Source organism: Eretmochelys imbricata, chromosome 6, assembly GCF_965152235.1.
Source record: "Eretmochelys imbricata isolate rEreImb1 chromosome 6, rEreImb1.hap1, whole genome shotgun sequence".
NCBI lineage: Eukaryota > Metazoa > Chordata > Testudines > Cheloniidae > Eretmochelys > Eretmochelys imbricata.
In genome coordinates this window covers 100,917,065-100,935,332 of record NC_135577.1, presented here as the reverse complement: position 1 = coordinate 100,935,332, position 18,268 = coordinate 100,917,065, and the positions used below count along the sequence as shown (strand labels likewise).

The following is an 18,268-nucleotide window of genomic DNA, read 5'->3' as shown; positions in this document are numbered from 1 at the left end:
AACCTACTCTTTCCTCAATTCAACAGGCCTCAAGACAGTCTTCTACCTAATTTCATCCCATTCACTTTTTAATGTGGGAGGGAATGACCTAGTCCAACACTAAATACTAAGAAATATGATTAAATACCAGTCCACATGGGTTTATGGAAACCAGATCTTGTCAAACAAATGTGATTTAATTCTCTGATCATACAAGGTTGGCCGATAAAGGTAACTGCTGATGTAGTATACTTAGACTTTTGTAATGCATTTGATGGAGTACTGCATGATATTCTGATTAAAGCACTAGCACTATACAGTATCAATAGTGCACACATTAAGCTGACAGAAAATAGCTAATGGGAAATCATCATCAAATGGAGATGTTCACTAAGATTCACAGGGACTGGTAGTAGGCCTGACACTAATTCAACATTTTCATCAATGATCTAGAACAGGAATCGGCAATGTTTGGCACACGGCCTGCCAGGGTAAGCTCCCTGGCAGGCTGGGCCGGTTTGTTTACCTGCCACATCCACAGGTTTGGCTGATTGCGGCTCCCACTGGCCGCGGTTCAACGCTCCAGGCCAATGGGGGCTGCGGGAAGCGGCGTGGGCCGAGGGATGTGCTGGCCGTGGCTCCCCGCAGCTACCATTGGCCTGCAGTGGCGAACCGCAGCCACTGGGAGCCGCGATTGGCCAAACCTGCAGACGTGGCAGGTAAACTGGCCCAGCCCGCCAGGGGGCTTACCCTGGCGGGCCACGTGCTAAACGTTGCCAATCCCTGATCTAGAAGTAAATATAAAGTTAATGCTGTTATAATTTGCAGATGGCAAAAATTGGCAAGAGCAATAAATAAGGAAGTTATCTCAACGATTTGGTAAGATTGGCTCATTCAAACAAAATTAGTTTTAGTACTGCGAAATGCAAAGTTTTATATCTCTAGGAACAAGGAATGCAAGCCATAGAGACAATGGACAATGACTGAGAAAGATTTAGGGTAATAGTGGATGAGCAACTCAACAGGAGCTCCCAGTTCAATGTTGTGGCAAAGAGGGCTAATGCAATCCTTGGAAATATAAACAGGGAAGTAGTCAATAGGAACAAGGTGGTCATCTTACTGCAATATAGTTCTGGTATTCATATTTTTAAAAGGATGTTAAAAATTGGAGAGGATGCAGAACAGAGGCACAAAAATGATTTGATGGCTGGAGAAAATGTCTTACAGGGAGAGATTTAAAAAACTTGATGTGTTTAGTTTATCAAAAAGAAGACTGACAGGTGATTTGATTATAAACCATAAGTACCTTTATGGGGAGAAAATGCCATGTATTAAAGGGCTCTTTAATCTAGCAGAGAAAAACATAAGAATCAGTGACTAGATGCTGAACCATGACAAATTCCATTTAGAAATAAGGCATACGTTTTTAACGGTGAAGATTAACCACTGGAACAAACTACCACAGGAAATGGTGGATTCTCCATCTCTTGATCTCTTCAAATCAAAACTGGATGCCTTTCTGTAAAATTTGCTTTAGCCAAACCCAAGTTATTGGGCTCTATACAGAAGTAACTGGGTGAAATTTAATGGCCTGTGATATACAGGAGGTCAGACTAGAATGATCTAATAGTTCCATCTGGCCTTAAACTCTATGAATGTATCAAGTATAAAGCATAGAATTCCAGGATTTGAACTTCAAGTATTGGATGTAACAGAACATCTTGTGTTATCGTAAGGACAGACAATGGCATGAAGGGCACTCTAGTGAAGACCTTAAAGGTCTATCAATCTGGACAAAAATATAGCCCAGCGGTAAGAGAACATAGCAAGAAGAAAAGAATAAAAAAAAAAAACACATTCTGTATCAAAGACTACCAGCCTTGGAACAAACTGTACTACTTTTACAATAGCACTGAAGCGCCTGACATATGATTTGCCATGGTCAGAAAAGTGCAGCTATGATAAGTTGTGTACATCCCATTATTCTTATAAGCATGTACTTCAAAGCTCATCTATTTAAATTCAGAACTGCATTAGAGCTATGGATTCATTTTTGTTGTCAGAAGTTTGGAGGTATCTACCACAATCTACCACACGCTTTCAAAATATTGGGAGGTATTTCTAGCTCTTTGTGGGAGTACAAATAACCATTATGCCGGTAAAGTATCTCAGTGTTTCCTTCTCTCTATTCCTTTTCCCTTCCTTTAGAATAGTACCCATTTATTTCTGCCAATTCCTCCGTGTTGTGTCTGAGTCTTAGTCCCACTTATTATAGTCAGTAAGGGAGACCCTTCCAATATGCTAATTTCATCTCTTACTTTCCCTCCCACCCCAAAGCCCCACATCACAGCAACCCTCCAGCAGCAGATTCCTCCATAACTCATCAGTATTGTTTTTCAGAATAAAGGGACAAAGGTTACATGTTAGAGGACTACTAGAAACTCTAAAAAGAAAAGGAGTACTTGTGGCACCTTAGAGACTAACCAATTTATTTGAGCATGAAACTCTGAGACCAAGGATAAACAAACAACTGATTGCTTCTGCACTGCATAAGTTGCCATGCAACACTCCTCCAATTCTCAACAGGAGTTGCAGCATAGACAGATTTCAGTGCAAAACCTGGGAAGGAGTCCTGGGGGCTGGGGAGTGTGTGAATGTCATTGTTCTAAAGACATTCTGATTAATGAAAAAAGAATATTCTTTAGTGGTCACAAGTAGCTTTGTATACTGCAAAGGCATAATCACTAATACATATAAGATCATGGGTATTTTTTAATGAGTATGTATTTAATCTTAACTTCAATTTCCCAGTTTTGAGTATTTAAATTCCTACACTAGATATTACTTTTAAAAAAATGTTAACTCATTTAAAGTAATTTCGGAATGAGCTTTTATTTGCAGTTGTCTTATCAAAATTCTAATAGAAGGTCTTAAAATGGAGCTGCACTGAAACATTTTCTGATGTATAAATAATAGCTGGTACAATCTGTCTGATCTAGACCTACTTATACATATTTTGGTCTCAGTCAGCTGAGAATACTTTCATTTTTGTTTGTTTCAGAATTCTAAAGAAAAACAAGTTAAGTGCTTCTGGCTGTAGACAGAACGAAGTACATAAGCACCTGGAAAAGTGAACAACATCTGTGTCGCCATGTACAAAGAAGCAAGTACATTGCAGATGATATGCTCTACAATTTGTAAAGGAAGGGCCAACTGACATGGTACTTAAAATGCTGGTAGCTTGTCTACACTAAAACGCTCTAGGTTGCTCCTTCTAGTGTTAAGAAGTCTGAGAAATGTTACAAAATTTCCCTAGTGCAGATAAGGCTTGATTTTTAAATTGGTGTCCCTTTAAATTCTTGGAGATAGCACAGCATTCACATTAAAAAAAATTGGACAAATGAAGTAGTCATTGAAAGCAAGAGGCTTTTAAATCACTCAGTTACAACACATTGCAACAAACTGCAAATCTGGTGTAAGAGTTAAATCAATAATGAATCCAATTTGACACAATTTTGCAATCAAAGGAATTGCATAGTTAAATCACTAAGAGGTGCTATGCAAAAATGGTAGTTTTCTTACTCCATAGATTTGTGCCTTGTGTGTAGCCTGAGTAACATCTACCCACTATATACTGGCAAAAGTGATCACTACTTCCTCCTTACTCACTCCACTACTAACTATATTTGCTGTGCAGTGATATGGGAGCATCAGCTAGATTCTGCTCTGTTTCATGCATCAGACTTAAATCCATTCCAATTTCAGAATTAAAATACTGCTGAGGAGCCAAAAAGTTCCAGCTGAATTTCAAAACCCAGTTTGCCAAACATCAATTATTTTCATTTGTAAGTTAACAAATTTGTAACATGGAATATCACAATGCCGTTTTCAGACAAACATTTTAAGAAGTTTAATCAGCCTTGAAAGTTGCATTAATGCATTTTTCCCTATTTAAAACCATAAAGAATGTTATATCATAGTCTCTTACGATGCACATGGAATGTAGAAAAGAAATTAGACAAGTTACCAGGTAGAAAACCAAGCTCCATTGGGCTGCAGAAAGACTCTAGGCCCCATTCCTTTTCACTTTTTACTTTTAAATGGAGTATTTGTACTGACAATAAATCTTTCCTAAAAGACTTCACCTGAAGTCCTGGCCCCAGTGAGATCAACAGTAAAACTCACACTGAGTGCAACAGGACCAGAATTTCACCCTTAGTATTTTAGAACAAGTGAGGTCATAAACATTATATAAATAAATAAGGGTCTGGCTTGCACCATAGCTGCTGCACTGCAGTAACAAGATCTTCCTAACCCTGTTCGGACCAGCTTCAGTTGGAGCCAATAGCAGAAAACTCCTGCCCAGATCCTGAGGATATGGGGCTCAGGGCAAAATTGCAGTACAATCATATCATCGCTCCAGGTTGGAGAAGGAAGATTTAGACAACGTCTTAAATTTCAGTTTTAAAAGTAAATTTCTGGTGATTAGCTGATCTGTTATGAAATGTCCAGGATTCCATAATATCTGCGAGTTTTTGTGACCAAGCATATACTGAATCTGTGTGGTAAGCAAAACACAGCTAGATTTGGAAGCAAAGAAATTGTTTAATGGAGTCTAAAATCCCACCAGGTATCTGACCAGTTTGCCTAAATTTGCATTCCACACCACAACGTATTATAACAATGTAAGTTTAACCATAATGTCTGGAAATCAATGCTGTAAAGGATCAAGAGACAATTTCACTTACTGGAAATAAGAGTGCAGCCAAAGTTGTTTCTGTGCAGTTTGTATACTGTATGGAAGAGAGCCACCAGCTCAAAAGAAAAGAAACAATGTTATCAACACTGGTATTTGATTTTTGAAAGACATTTTGAAAACAGTACAAAAATACATTCTCAGTAAATAATGAGGGGGTAGAGGAATACATTAGCTCCATTTGTATCTCAAAATGTTCTTTTGAAAAACAAATCAGAAGCCTCCTGTGATACTAAATGGTTTGTCTCGTCAGAAAGAAAAAATTTAAACACAGATCCCCAAACATGAAGTAACCAATTTACACCAGAAAATGAATTCAAAAATATCAGATTAATGATTCACAGTTCAGTCCCTTCTTAAGATACCTCTGTGGATATTTTTCCTTATTATGCCCAATGGAGCGCATAGCTCATAATCAAGTCCATAGATAGATGAGCATTATTCACTTACACAAGAAACAGTGAACAATAAAGCTTCAGACAGATCAGTGACCATTTTATGAGGCAGCACTTTAGAACATGAGTATCACATGCTAGACATTGAGATATGACATTTCTGAAAATGTGGTCTGTGCCCAACTTTGAAACATGCACACTGACTTCAGAAATATGGACCTGGGAAGAATGAACTTAACAACTGTAGAGCTTGGAATGTTAAAATATCACCTGAGCAACCATTACCACTCCTTGGATAAGTATTCCATTACGTTCCATGTCTAAGCCCTAGCTGAACATGAATCACGCCTTCTACTATTCTTGCTTGCAAAACTCAGTGTAAAGAAGACTTTTGTATAACCACAAGTACATCCAAATCATTTAGTTTGTTGCCAGATCCCACATACCCTTAAGACATAGTTGTGATCTGGAATAGTATTCTGTGTCTGACGTGCAAACTGGACTAATAGATTTGTAATTTACATGCCAATACATAGAAAGCTTTGCAGTGCTAGTGTCTGAGCTCCAAAAACAAATCAGAAGATGGCTGGCTGGCCAATAACCCAACAGTCTTCCCAACACAGCCAGCAGCTTGAGGCTCATTCAGAAGAAACACTGATCAATGAAACATTTACACATTATCTTACAATGCATTATCACAAAAACTTTAGAAATAATGTTTCTATTCATTTACTTACCAGGATATCCTTCCAAACTTTGCCTCACATTGTCCACAGTAGGGTAAATCTTTTTAAAAAAGAAAAAAGTAGTAATAATCAAACCAAGCTAATTGAAATAATGTAGTTCTACTAAAATATTACTAACTTTGAAATAAAGATATTAGGATCCTATTTTTTTAAACATTGAATATTCTGACAAGTCACATTCCTAGCAAATAATGTGGAATAAAAGGAGACACTCCTCCAGGAAAGCAAGAAAAGACTGAACACAATACAGGAGTCTGAGAATTAAAAAAAAAAAAGCTACAAACTAAATTTCATTGGAATTAAACTAACCAAAGTGGAAAATTAGTCATGAACCAGTAACAAACGTTCAACACTTACGCTATCAGTTATCTTATACTGCTGCTGGGTGAATATCCATGACATTCAGGGTTAAAAGGAGCAGAGACTCCAACAAACATATTCCAAGTAATGCCCCTGCGGTCATAGTGGGCTCTTCCCTGACTGATCAGTCTATTCTTAACTTCTAGTTTACAAGACTCTGTCCTTGCTCTTTTTTTCCCTCTTTTACCTAAGATAATAGAGGAGTGCAAGTGACATGGATACTGCCACTTGAGGAGATACACAAAGAGGGGATTACAGGATGTGGAATGAAAACAGAACACCTTTCACATTTTGGGAACTACATTTTAGAAAACTTTGGTGATGTGAACTTAAAACAAAATTGATGTTTCTGGGATTTCATCAGTTTCCAAAATAGAAAACATAATGCAGCTGTGGGAAGAAAATACCATCTTCTAGATTTTAAATGTAAAAAAACTCTCTCCACTTGTGGTCAAAGATTTCAGAGCACTTTGAGGGACTAGATATGTTACCTTGGTGTTTCAGGCCACATACATTTTCCCTAGTTAGGGTATATCTACACTTAAAATACTACAGTAATACAGCTACAGTGCTTCAGTGTATATGCTCACCGCAACGACAGGAGGGGTTCTCCTGTCACTGTAGATAATCCACCTCCCTGAGAGATGGTAACTAGGTCAACCAAAGAATTCATCGGTTAACCTAGCACCGTCTACTCCAGGGGGTTAGGTCAGCACTGCTATGTCCCTCAATAGTGTGGCTTTTTCACACCCTTGAGAGATGTAGTGATGCCAATGTAAGTTTTCAGTGTAAACCAGCCCTATATTTTCCTTGCAATTTCAAAAGAAAATTATTCTTCCCCTTTTCTTCCCAAAACCTATTATGTTATGTTGCTGTTCGAGAATGACTGTTACATCCTACTCCAGTGGAAGATGTATTTTAGTGATGGCCAACTCTCATATATAGCAGTTTGCAAAATGATCTTTCTACAATTCCATAACTCAATTTCTCCCCTCCCTTTGACTGTGAAAACCCAGGTGGTCACAGTGCTGTTGACAAAATCCTATAGTAGAGCTAAAATAGCTACATTAATCCTTTTCTTAAAAATGTTAAAATTAGTTTTTCCACTGGGATAGAGAAAAATGTGGCACAGTACACAGATGTGGTTATATACTACTCAAGAGGTAACTCCAGGGGGCTAGTTTTGCTCAAGTTACCTTGACAAAAAAGGATAGAATTGTGAAATAATTATGAAAGGGAGAAAAATACAAAAAGCTATACCAAAAATCTAGTTCTACCAAAAGTTATCATCTCTACCGGTTGCAGACAGAAAATAACTGCATATTTTCTGCCAATTCATCCCCTTTACTATTTAGTGAAATCAGAGAGAATAAATCTTAATTCTCATCTGCCGATATTCCACCAATGTCTCATGCCTGATTTAAGAAACACTGGAGAATTGTCCTGTAAGTTGAAGCCGGAAACAAACTGATTCTAACGCTTACTTTAAGTATAGCTCTAGGATTTTGTACATCACGTGGGTACAGTTAATATTTTATTCTTTTATCATTAAATAACTAGAAAAAAATTCTTCCACCTTGGCAATTTTAAGTAAAAAATCCTGGATAATTTTTTTCAGAAGTTATGGCAAACTGATATTGACAACGAGACTTGTCTGTGTTATCCTATTCTGAACATTGGAAAAAAATAAGTCGGTAAACATTAAATAAAAAATACCAACCACCACCACCTAGAAAACATACCAAATGAATAGGAATGTCAGGTTTTGCTAGAGTCTTCACAGTACCACCTAGCGTAATCAGGCTCTCTTGAAATTCTGAACACAACCATTTGGACTGGTCCGCTCCCATTGATCCAATACTTGAAAACTGTCCTATCACCGGCCAAGATTCTTGTGCTGGTATTGGTGATGTATACTCTTTCAAAAGCTATTTGGGGAAATAAAAACGTTGTGTTAGACTTCAATGTGTCAAACTACGTAACAAAAAATGTATAGCCAGGTTTCAGTATTTAAGATCTTGTTTGATGCTCTCTATAATTAAGCACTTCATTTGCCACTAATAAAAAAGTTGGATTATCTATTCAAGAGTCCAATATAAAACACTACTCAACTTTAAAAAAAAATTCAAAACCATGATGCTCTTTTCCATGGGGAAGAGAGATTACAAAATAGTTTTGTTCAAATGAACTGAAACTGCCAGAATCCTTAGATTCTTCTGATAATCCCAGCCTCCATGTTTCAGGAAGTTAGTCACATAAGTCTTTTGAAATGTGATGGATATCAGGCACCTAACTCCCTTAGCCTCCTTTGAAAATTCCCAGCCTCAGATGCCCAGGAGAGAGTGAAAGTGATACCGAAAGTGTACTGGGGGGTGAGGGCTGGATTGGGGGGAGGGGGCGGGCGGGCACAGAAAATTTCCTCTTCAAAATTCTAAGATATTCTTACTGAAAGGATAATTAGGAAAATACACAAAACCAAAGTTGACAAGGCCGTAAATGCCAATTAAATTATCTGAGAAAAGGACAGACACCACCTTCATGATGAGAGCTGCATTATACTATAAAAGGTGAGTTTTTCATCCCAACCATAAAATAAATATACATATTCAAACATTTACTTTACAAGGGGGAATCTAACCTTTATAATTTCCTTGTCCAGTGAAAGGTTGAAAGCTATCTGCAGTCTCTGACTTTCCATTATGTCATAATGAGGGAGCATGTAGCTCAGATTTCAACGGGCGGTCAAAGAGTGGATACTTCTTTGAGTGGAAAATGAATGAGACAAAATGACACATTTAACAGGTCACTGACATTTGTGAAAGATGGTGTTAGAATTTCTTGACCATGACAGGTAAAAAGTTTGGCAGAGCATGAAATTACCACATGCCAAAGAGGTGTTAGGTCAGGGATCAGCAACCTTTGGCATGTGGCCCGAAATCCGTTGGTGGGATGGGACTATTTGTTTACCTGCAGCATCCATAGGTTCGGCCGACTGCAGGTCCCATTGGCCGCGGTTCACCGTTCCAGGCCAACGGGGGCTGCGGGAAGCGGCGTGGGCCAAGGGATGTGTTTGCCGCCACTTCCTGCAGCCCCCATTGGCCTGGAACGGTGAACCACGGCCAGTAGGAGCTGCCATCAGCCAAACCTGCGGACCCTGCAGACAAACAAACCATCCCATCAGCAGATTTCCCTGATGGGCCATGTGCCAAAGGTTGCCAATCCCTGTGTTAGGTATAGTGTGCCTTCTCAACTTTGGAAATGTGCATATAACAGATAACATGAGGTATCTTCTTACAATTCTGAATAAATCTCTACAAAACCATAAAAAATAGAGTATTTTTACAGTAATCCCTAGTGGAAAGATATTCTATAGTAAAATATGTAATATTGTATGAAACTTTCTGAATGTGGCTTAATAACTGATTATTTACTAAGTGATGTAGAAAATTCAGTTATTCCCTAACCTTAACCAGTTATAGCAAGCCAAAAATTGAAGACAACTTGAATATGCTTATTTTGTTCCATCATATTTGCTGGCCAACCTCCTGCATTTTCAATTCCTTATCAATGTAGTCACACTTGAAAAATATACAGTACTTTTTTTCCCAAGTCATTTAGAGCCAAATAGTGACTATGGCAGCAATTTAAATATTAACATTGAATGATCCTATCCGTAGGTCAGTTTGTACTGAATTTGACTTTTCCTTCTGTCATGCCTACTGACAACTTCTGCTAATGCGCCTACTCAGGTAAGTATTCCTCTTCCACTAAAATGGCTTCTGATCTGCTATTTACTGACATATGTAACAAGTCTGGCATCATGATATATGGAGTCCATAATCTATGGTTTTCCCACTTCCTTTAGAAAATGTCATTCTGACAGCCATATATGTTGGAAAAAAGGAGTTAAGTAGCTTACAGTTAACATTAGAAAACTGTAATGAAGAGATGGAAAGATTAAAAATAACCAAAAGAAGTCAGCACAAAAGTTATTTATGAAAAGAGAAGGAAAATAAAAAAAGAAGAGAAAAAAGTGAACAATTCCAATACCTTTCTAAGTCTAAAGTGACCCCATTTTTCTTTTTGGTTGCCTTGGTATCGTCCCGGGGTTGATCCAAGCAGATATACTCTTAAAAAAATTAAATATATGTTAGTTTATTTAGGATTTGGAGTATTATGAACCAAAAAAAAAAAAAAAAAAGAGAAAAACAAGTCAGGGGACATAAGGCATTCAAGCAAACTAGCATCCAGAATTGCCAGGTGAGGAACAGAAAGTGGAAGACAGAGTACTTTATTTTATAGACAAAGCCATCATCTTCCATTTAGCATGTAAATCTCAATCTGAATCTAAAAAACTGCACATTAGAGAAATTTACATGGATAATTTCCATTTACAAGATTCAACACGGATTTCAATTTAAGTAACTTTATCAGCATGGCCTGATACATTAGCACTGTCAAAATACAGTGTACATAAATACAACAGAACTAATAATACAAACAGAGTAGCTGGATTGCATTCAGTGTATTTTGTTACACAATAGTCCATTACTGATTGCTAGCCTGATAGCAAATGCCAGCCTCTCCATACTGTCTCTTTCCTTTCTCCCAAAGTTATACACAGATTTATTCTTTGCTTTTTAGCAGAGTGTTTTTTACTATTGCTAATAGAAAATCCTTTTCTCATTTTTTTTGTACAGAAAAGGTTTCTCTCTCCACTAAAGTTGGGTTCTCAGCATTTCCAGCATAGTTTACAGAGGGTCTTCCAGCTTCCTCTTCCCTGCCCCTACCCCAGTTGGTGGTTACAAACTCTACATTTAAATAAACTATTTTTAATTTAGTTCTGGGGTCCAGTGACTTATCCTAAATTTACTATAAAAAGCCAAGGAACTTTGCATCCCTTAACATACATTAACTGACAATATTAAATTGCAATTCTTAAAATCAATATATCAGAAATCTCTTAAATAAAACACTCCCAACTCTGTATAACCTACATTGTGCTCTTAAGAGGCTAGGCACCCAAAGGTATCCACATTAAAAGGTAGCCTGAGATGATACATACCTTGTCTCTGAAAGGTCATGCTCTTGGATGATGTCAGCCCATTCCTTGAGAGTAGGGGAATTATAAGTCATCAGATAGAGTATTAGGTCAGACTTAAAATTGGTTACAGATTCACCAGCAGAACCAGTGGTTCCATGCGGCAGCCGTGGATATAGGGGGCTTAGCCATATTCTAAAAAAGTAGGAAAGAAACACTAAGGCATTATATTTATTCACTTATGTATTGCATTATATATATATTCTAAGAAAAGTAGATCGAGCAGTCCAGTCAGAATGCCAGATAGAAACAGTTTAATAATGTGATGATTCTAGTCACATTATTAATTACTAATAAAATGACTGGCTTAATCAATTTGTCAAGCATGCACAGTAATCTCAGCTCGCTCTTCAGATATAAATGGAAGGTTAATTAAGAACACAATTTATTATTCTGTCAAAACAGAATGGCAAATGTATTATCTATTATAAATTTCTTGGAACACTAGACTGCAATTACGCTCACTGGGTCACAGACTGTGCACCACTTTGACTATTTATCCCCATCCCATAAATCTAGTGCTATATACAAATGTTAAATAAATAATAGTCTGAATCTCAGTGTTTGGACTGACTAGTAATACTTGTATCCAGAACTGTCACTATAAATTGAAAATTACACTCCTGCAAAATAGATTTATCCACTAATTCATGAAATGACAAACAGTTAAATGAACCAAAGCTAGAGGGCCTGAAAGGTCTTTATGCTTTGAAGAAGGAAGGGGACAATCATTTGTCACTCCAAAACTTCTTTCAGCACAGAAATGGGGACACAAGAAAAAGGAGTGAGTCAGTCACCTCCCCAAACTCTTTCTACTATGGAGAAGTGTGTGGATCTGCCACCATCCTCCTTCAAAGTAAGTCAGTGGTGTCCTCTTCAGAAGATTAGGGTTCTAGATGGCAGAAACAATGGTCTCCTATGAGCCTCCTCACAACCCTAGATCTCCTGTTCAGGGTTCTCCAAAGCCTTATTAAGGAGGATGGAGAGTTTTTTTTCCTGAGAGTACTAAAAGAACAGACAACTTTTGGAAACTAATTATGCAGAAAGAAGCTATATGGAGAGGATTTCTAGGGTATGCTGTTTAGCGAAGTTCCCAAAACTAACATTTTATTGCCAAATGCAGTGTGGTAGCCATGTTGGTCCCAGGACATTAGAGAGACAAGGTGGGTGAGGTAATATCTTTTACTGGACCAACTTCTGTTGGTGAGACACTAAGGGTACGTCTTCAGTACCTGCTGGCTCAGCGGGTAGTGATCGATCTATTGGGGAGCGATTTATCATGTCTCATCTAGACGTGATAAATCGATCCCGAATTGATGCCTGTACTCCACCTCAGGAGGAGTAAGTGGAGTGGATGGGGGAGCTGCCGTGGTCAACTCACCACCGTGAGGATGGCCAGGTAACTCGAACTAAGATACTTCGACTTCAGCTACGTGAATAGCTGCCTTAAAACCTCATTTAGGTATCTAACAAGCGAAGTGACTATCACATGCACTAAACTGGTGCATCCCCATTGACTTCCATGAAAGATGCAGTTGCTCTGTTCATTCTGAAAACAGGGAAGTGTATTTAGATGTCTAGATATGGATTGAGGCGTATAAATATAGGCAGCCAAGTTTAAAAAAAGAAAAAAAAAATTCTTGGCATACTGTATGTTCTTTCTTGTAAGCTGACCAAATTAGATCTTGAAACAACTGAGATACAATTAAACATTCCATGATACCATTTTTAGAGCGTCTCTTTTCAGAATAAAGCTATACTTTATTGTGGTTGCTTCCAGATGACTGATTAATAATAGCTGTATTTCCTTAAGACTTAGATGAGGCTTTAGGTTACTAACTTTAAATTTTAAAATTTAAAAAAAAAATTTAAAATTTTTACCATAGTTTTTCAAATCCCTCCATATATGAAAGTCAGCCTGTGTTTTTCTATTCTCATGAATTATCACCAATAAAAAGAGAGCAAGAGTCCAAATCTTATCCCCAGTCATGTGTCCATTGTGATTGCACAAGTAAATCCAGTTTCTCCTGACATGGCATTGCAGAGCCACAGTAGTTAGTAAAAGTAAGACAACATCCCACCACCACCAAACTACACATGAACACCTATCAGGCCTTATTTATTAAACGTGGAGAGGGAAAAAAAGTCCATTCCTCATCTTCATTTTTCAGGTCATCTTCAACACACATTACAGCATGAGACATGTAGCCTCCCTATTTAACAACTGTTAGGTAGCAAACAAAAAAAAAACAAACAGTTGCTTACCCCTGAGTTTTCTGGTCCCAATCAGCATCAATAAGATTGGATGTGTGTATCACAACTCGAAGACCTTCTTCATATAACAACAACATCATTTTCCTTAGAAATAAATGCACAAAATTAATGAAGTATCATAGTAAGAAAATATAGAGCACAATAAAAATTCAAAAGATTGCTCTATTAAACCCCATTCCTCCCAAATCATTTGGATAATTAACTGCACTATGAAGGACTGGAGCCTTTGTAAGGTCTAGGCAGCCTGATTCCTGAGCCTGTGCGGAGCTCAGGTCATATAATGACCTGGAACCAAAATAAATATATATATATATATAAAGACCCGGATCTTGCAAAGAGAGAGTGTGAGAGTGAGCGTGCGAGCAAGCGCACGCACACACCCCTGCAGTGCAAACCGAGTTTACAATGGACTTCCATCTCTTCCTTAGCATAGTATCATGTAGTCTCTTAACCATTACAGAATATAACTCTAAACTCACGTGGCTGATACCATCTTCAGAAATTTTGCTTTAATCTTTGAACATTAGTGTTCAGCAACTGGGATTGAAATACCCACTATTGAAAATAGATCTTGTAGTTTCACTTGAGCTCATGACATAGTTAAGGCAAAGTAGTTAGGGATCTCAACATAATGTAGTTTTTGGAAACTCATACATCAAATTCTTTATCCAGTGTGGCTAGACTATAAAATAAGTATTTTTACATTACAGTTTGTGTCAAAGTCAGCCTAACTTCAGTACCCGAAAAGATAATGGAGCAAATAATTAAGAATTCAATTTGCAAACACCTAGAAGAGAATAACAGTCAGCATGGATTTGTCAAGAACAAATTGTGTCAAACCAACCTAATAGTTTTCTTTGACAAGGTAACAAGCCTTGTGGATAGGGGGAAGTGGTAGATGTGGTATATCTTGACTTTAGTATAGCTTGTGCTATTATCTTGCATGACCTTCTCATAAACAAACTAAGGAAATACAACCTAGATAGAGCTACACTTACAACATTTGCAGACGATACCAAGCTGGGAGGGTTGCAAGTGCTATGGAGAACAGGATTAAAATTCAAAATCATCTGGACAAACAGGATAAATGGTCTGAAGGACAAATGTAAAGTACTCCACTTAGGAAGGAACAATCAGTTGCACACATACAAAACGGGAAATGACTGCCTAGGAAGAAGCACTGCAGAAAGGGATTTGGGGTCACAGTGGATCACAAGCAAAATATGAGTCCACAGTGTAACACTGTTGCAAAAAAAGCAAACATCATTCTGGGATATATTAGCAGGAGTGTTGTAAGCAAGACACGAGAAGTAATTCTTCCACTCTACTCTGCGCTGATTAGGCCTCAACTGAATTTTTGTGTCCCGTTCTGGACACCACATTTCAGGCAAGAAGCCGACAAATTGGAGAAAGTCCAGAGAAGAGCAACAAAAATGATTAAAGATCTAGAAAACATGACATACGAGGGAAGATTGAAAAAAACTGGGTTTGTTTAGTCTGGAGAGGAGAAGACTGGGAGGGGACATGATAACAGTTTTCAAGTACATAAAAGGTTGCCACAAAGAGGAGAGAGAAAAATGGTTCTCCTTAATCTCTGAGGATAAAACAAAAAGCAACGTGGTTAAATTGCAGCAAGGGCAGTTTAGGTTGGACATTAGGAAAAACTTCCTGTCAGGGTGGTTAAGCTCTGAAATAAATTGCCCAGGGAGGTTGTGGAATCTCCATCATTGGAGATTTTTAAGAGAAGGTTAGACAAACACCTGTCAGGGATGGTCTAAATAATAATCATGCCACAAGTGCAGGGGGATGGACTAGATGACCTCTCAAGGTCCCTTCCAGTCCTACAATTCCATGAAAGGATAATCTTTATAAGAATGATCAAGTTAAAGTTAACAGCGGCTGTCAAAAATACTCTTCCAGCAGCCTCTAAAACACAGTGGTTGACTCTGTGCAGCCTGAAGCCACAAAAGCAAACCAACAGAAACGTACAAAGGAAAGGTACACCCGTGTTACAGTCTTCTCTGCATGTCTTGGAATGAGAAGGGTTTTATGATGTTCCAAGGTCTGCGATTAAAATATTTTCAGTTGCTGGGCCCACTGGAGACCGCAAAGCTTCATCTGCAATGGCCTGGGTCTTTTGGGTAATGCACTTCTGAAAGGCAGTCAGAGGATGCACCTTTTCAAAACATTAGGGTCGAATAGAACTATAACATTTAATATGATCATTTAAAACAACTCAAAATACATTGTTGGGAACAAAATAAAATGCAGCATACAGAGAATACTTTAATGAAGCTGGGATGTTCATGCTATGCTATACAATGTTATTCATGCCATTTAATTAATTATAGACAAAAACATTTGAAGGCTTTTTTTTTTTTTAAAAAAGGATGATAGTGGAGTGCCAGCTGTGCTTAACCTTAACAATAGAACTGCTTTCTGTTTAAATAAACAATTAACAATGTTAAGAATAACCACTCATTCCTGCAGCCTAATTTCTTCGACTCAGGAACAGACAACAGCCTGTCTCTTCCAGAGAGAGAAACTGACTGGAACAGTATGACTCTTCTTGTTTGTTACAAGTACTGATTTCTTATCCCCCCCCTCTCTTGCATTCCCCTCCCTGGATAAACAAGATGAAGGTCAGCTGCAGGCATATTCATGAGAAAGTTCATTTAAGATGCTCATCCTTTCAAACCCACTTTTTACCTTCATTTCACCTTTTTATAAGTTTCCATAAAAAGTCAGTAACCAATTTCAACAGAGCTAGGTGTTGTAATGTCTGAAATCCAAGAAGTACCTTTTTTCTATCTCAAACCCAGAAAGTGTCCAGTAACTAAGGAAGTTTTCTACCTTTGGCTTGCAGGTTGCAAACTCAATACTCTGCTACACCGAGTTGTAAAGAGTCCATTTGTGACAGTTTTCCCATTTTCCAAAACTCCTATCTGGAGCAGTTACTTAAAAATCCAACCCTTTTGCTCCCAGTTTTGTTTTCTTTTTCTAAAGCAAACCTGTTTTATTCTCCTAGAATTTTTTTCTAAACCAAAGAATAGATAGGAAAAAGAGACATCAGAGATGTCCTGAAATTTCACTCTGCAACAGCCTTTTCTGACATGTCTGAAATCTAAATTGTACAGGAATAAAACATGCCACTGGAAAACAGCAATGATATCAATATGGGGGAGAAGAGGGGTCCCAAACCATATAGCAGTGGCCTTTCTCCTCTGTTAAATTATATGTGATCATGGGACGATGTATACTGACATAGCATCAAGGATTAAAATTAATCCCAGTTCAGATAACCTGTAAACCAGCATAGGCACCATTAAACACCAAGTTATTATTGCTTAAGTAGTGCTTAGGGCATTATGGGTACCATCTGCATTCAGATGAATTGCACCATAACTGTTTTGTTTTAATAACAGAGAAAAGTTCTTAGCTTGTTATCAGTAACAATGCAGAAAGGACACTTGTGGTTTATTATCCAATGTTCAGGTTCCAATCTTGACAGTGTCACAAGTGTCATTTTTCAGCAATACATCCTGTCAAACACAGGCATACCATAAAATGCCAGTTTCATCTTAAATAAATATATACATACATACATACACGCACACACACAGACACACCATTTAAAACTTTCCAAAGAGACATCAGCTTTCTTTTAAACTTGCTTTTGTAGTGAATGGCCATTAGTCCAGATTTGTAAAGATACATGTTTATATTGCGCCATAAGCAAGAACTGTAACTGCAAAAGTGAGTGCAGCATATTTGAGTGGCCTACTGAAATCTGTCCAAGATTGATTACAGAACAGAAGCCTTAATTCCTGGACTATGTGCAAATTTGATTTTCTGCTACCTTCAGTTTGCTGGCTAAGCAATTATCCTTGTAAATTTGCAAGCCCCCCCTTTCCCACTTTTCTTTTAAAAAAAGAAGCCAGCATGTTTTAATCTCCTAGAATAATTTTTTTTAAATCAAAGACTAGAAATCCATGACTTATTAAGTGAGAAAAAGAGTAACAGGCTAAAAACATTAAGTCTCCTTGAGAGAGTTAGTTATGGCTGAGAAATGAAACAAAGCACTGTGATCCTTATAAATAGGGCCCTACCAAATTCATGGCTGTGAAAAACACATCATGGACCATGAAATCTGATCTCCCCCGCACTATATGGCTATCGTAGGGATGGGGCAGGGCTGGGGGCACCCCAGCTGGGAGCTCCTACCATGTGCCAGGCTCCAGGGGACCACCCCCACATATCCTGTGACCCTCACTTCTGGCTGCTGCTGGCAGTAACGTTGGCTTTAGAGCTGGGCGCTGCCCAGCCAGAACGCAGTGCTGCTGCCAGCAGCAGAGCAGAAGGAGAGTGGCAATCCCGCAACCCCCCAAAACTTCCATTTGGGTCAGGACCTCCATGGTTACACCACCACAACACTGTGAAATTTCAACTGTAAACATCTGAAACTGTGAAATTGACTATTTTTAAAATCCTATGGCCATGAAATTGACCAAAATGGACTGTGAATTTGGTAGGGCCCCACTTATAAACATTTGTAAATACCATGGGGAACACTATGTAGTTCTTTGAAACCTCAGTCTCTACCAATGTACAGACTAGCCTTTAAATTCAAAAGCATCTTTATAACCCAGCTTTCCCA

The 18,268-nt window shown here is 38.1% G+C and overlaps 1 protein-coding gene across 3 annotated transcripts in view; it reads right to left on the bottom strand.

The window, feature by feature from the left end:
• TDP1 (tyrosyl-DNA phosphodiesterase 1) overlaps positions 1–18,268 on the bottom strand; it is a 116,323-nt gene that overhangs the window by 87,254 nt on the left and 10,801 nt on the right. For all 3 annotated transcript variants that reach the window (XM_077819249.1, XM_077819251.1, XM_077819250.1), the window contains exons 7-12: positions 13,603–13,695; positions 11,302–11,472; positions 10,287–10,365; positions 7,979–8,164; positions 5,868–5,916; positions 4,728–4,794 (exon numbers count right to left, since the gene is read on the bottom strand). In XM_077819249.1, coding sequence (XP_077675375.1) covers positions 4,728–4,794; positions 5,868–5,916; positions 7,979–8,164; positions 10,287–10,365; positions 11,302–11,472; positions 13,603–13,695 — 645 coding nt within the window. The remainder of the gene's footprint in view (positions 1–4,727; positions 4,795–5,867; positions 5,917–7,978; positions 8,165–10,286; positions 10,366–11,301; positions 11,473–13,602; positions 13,696–18,268) is intronic.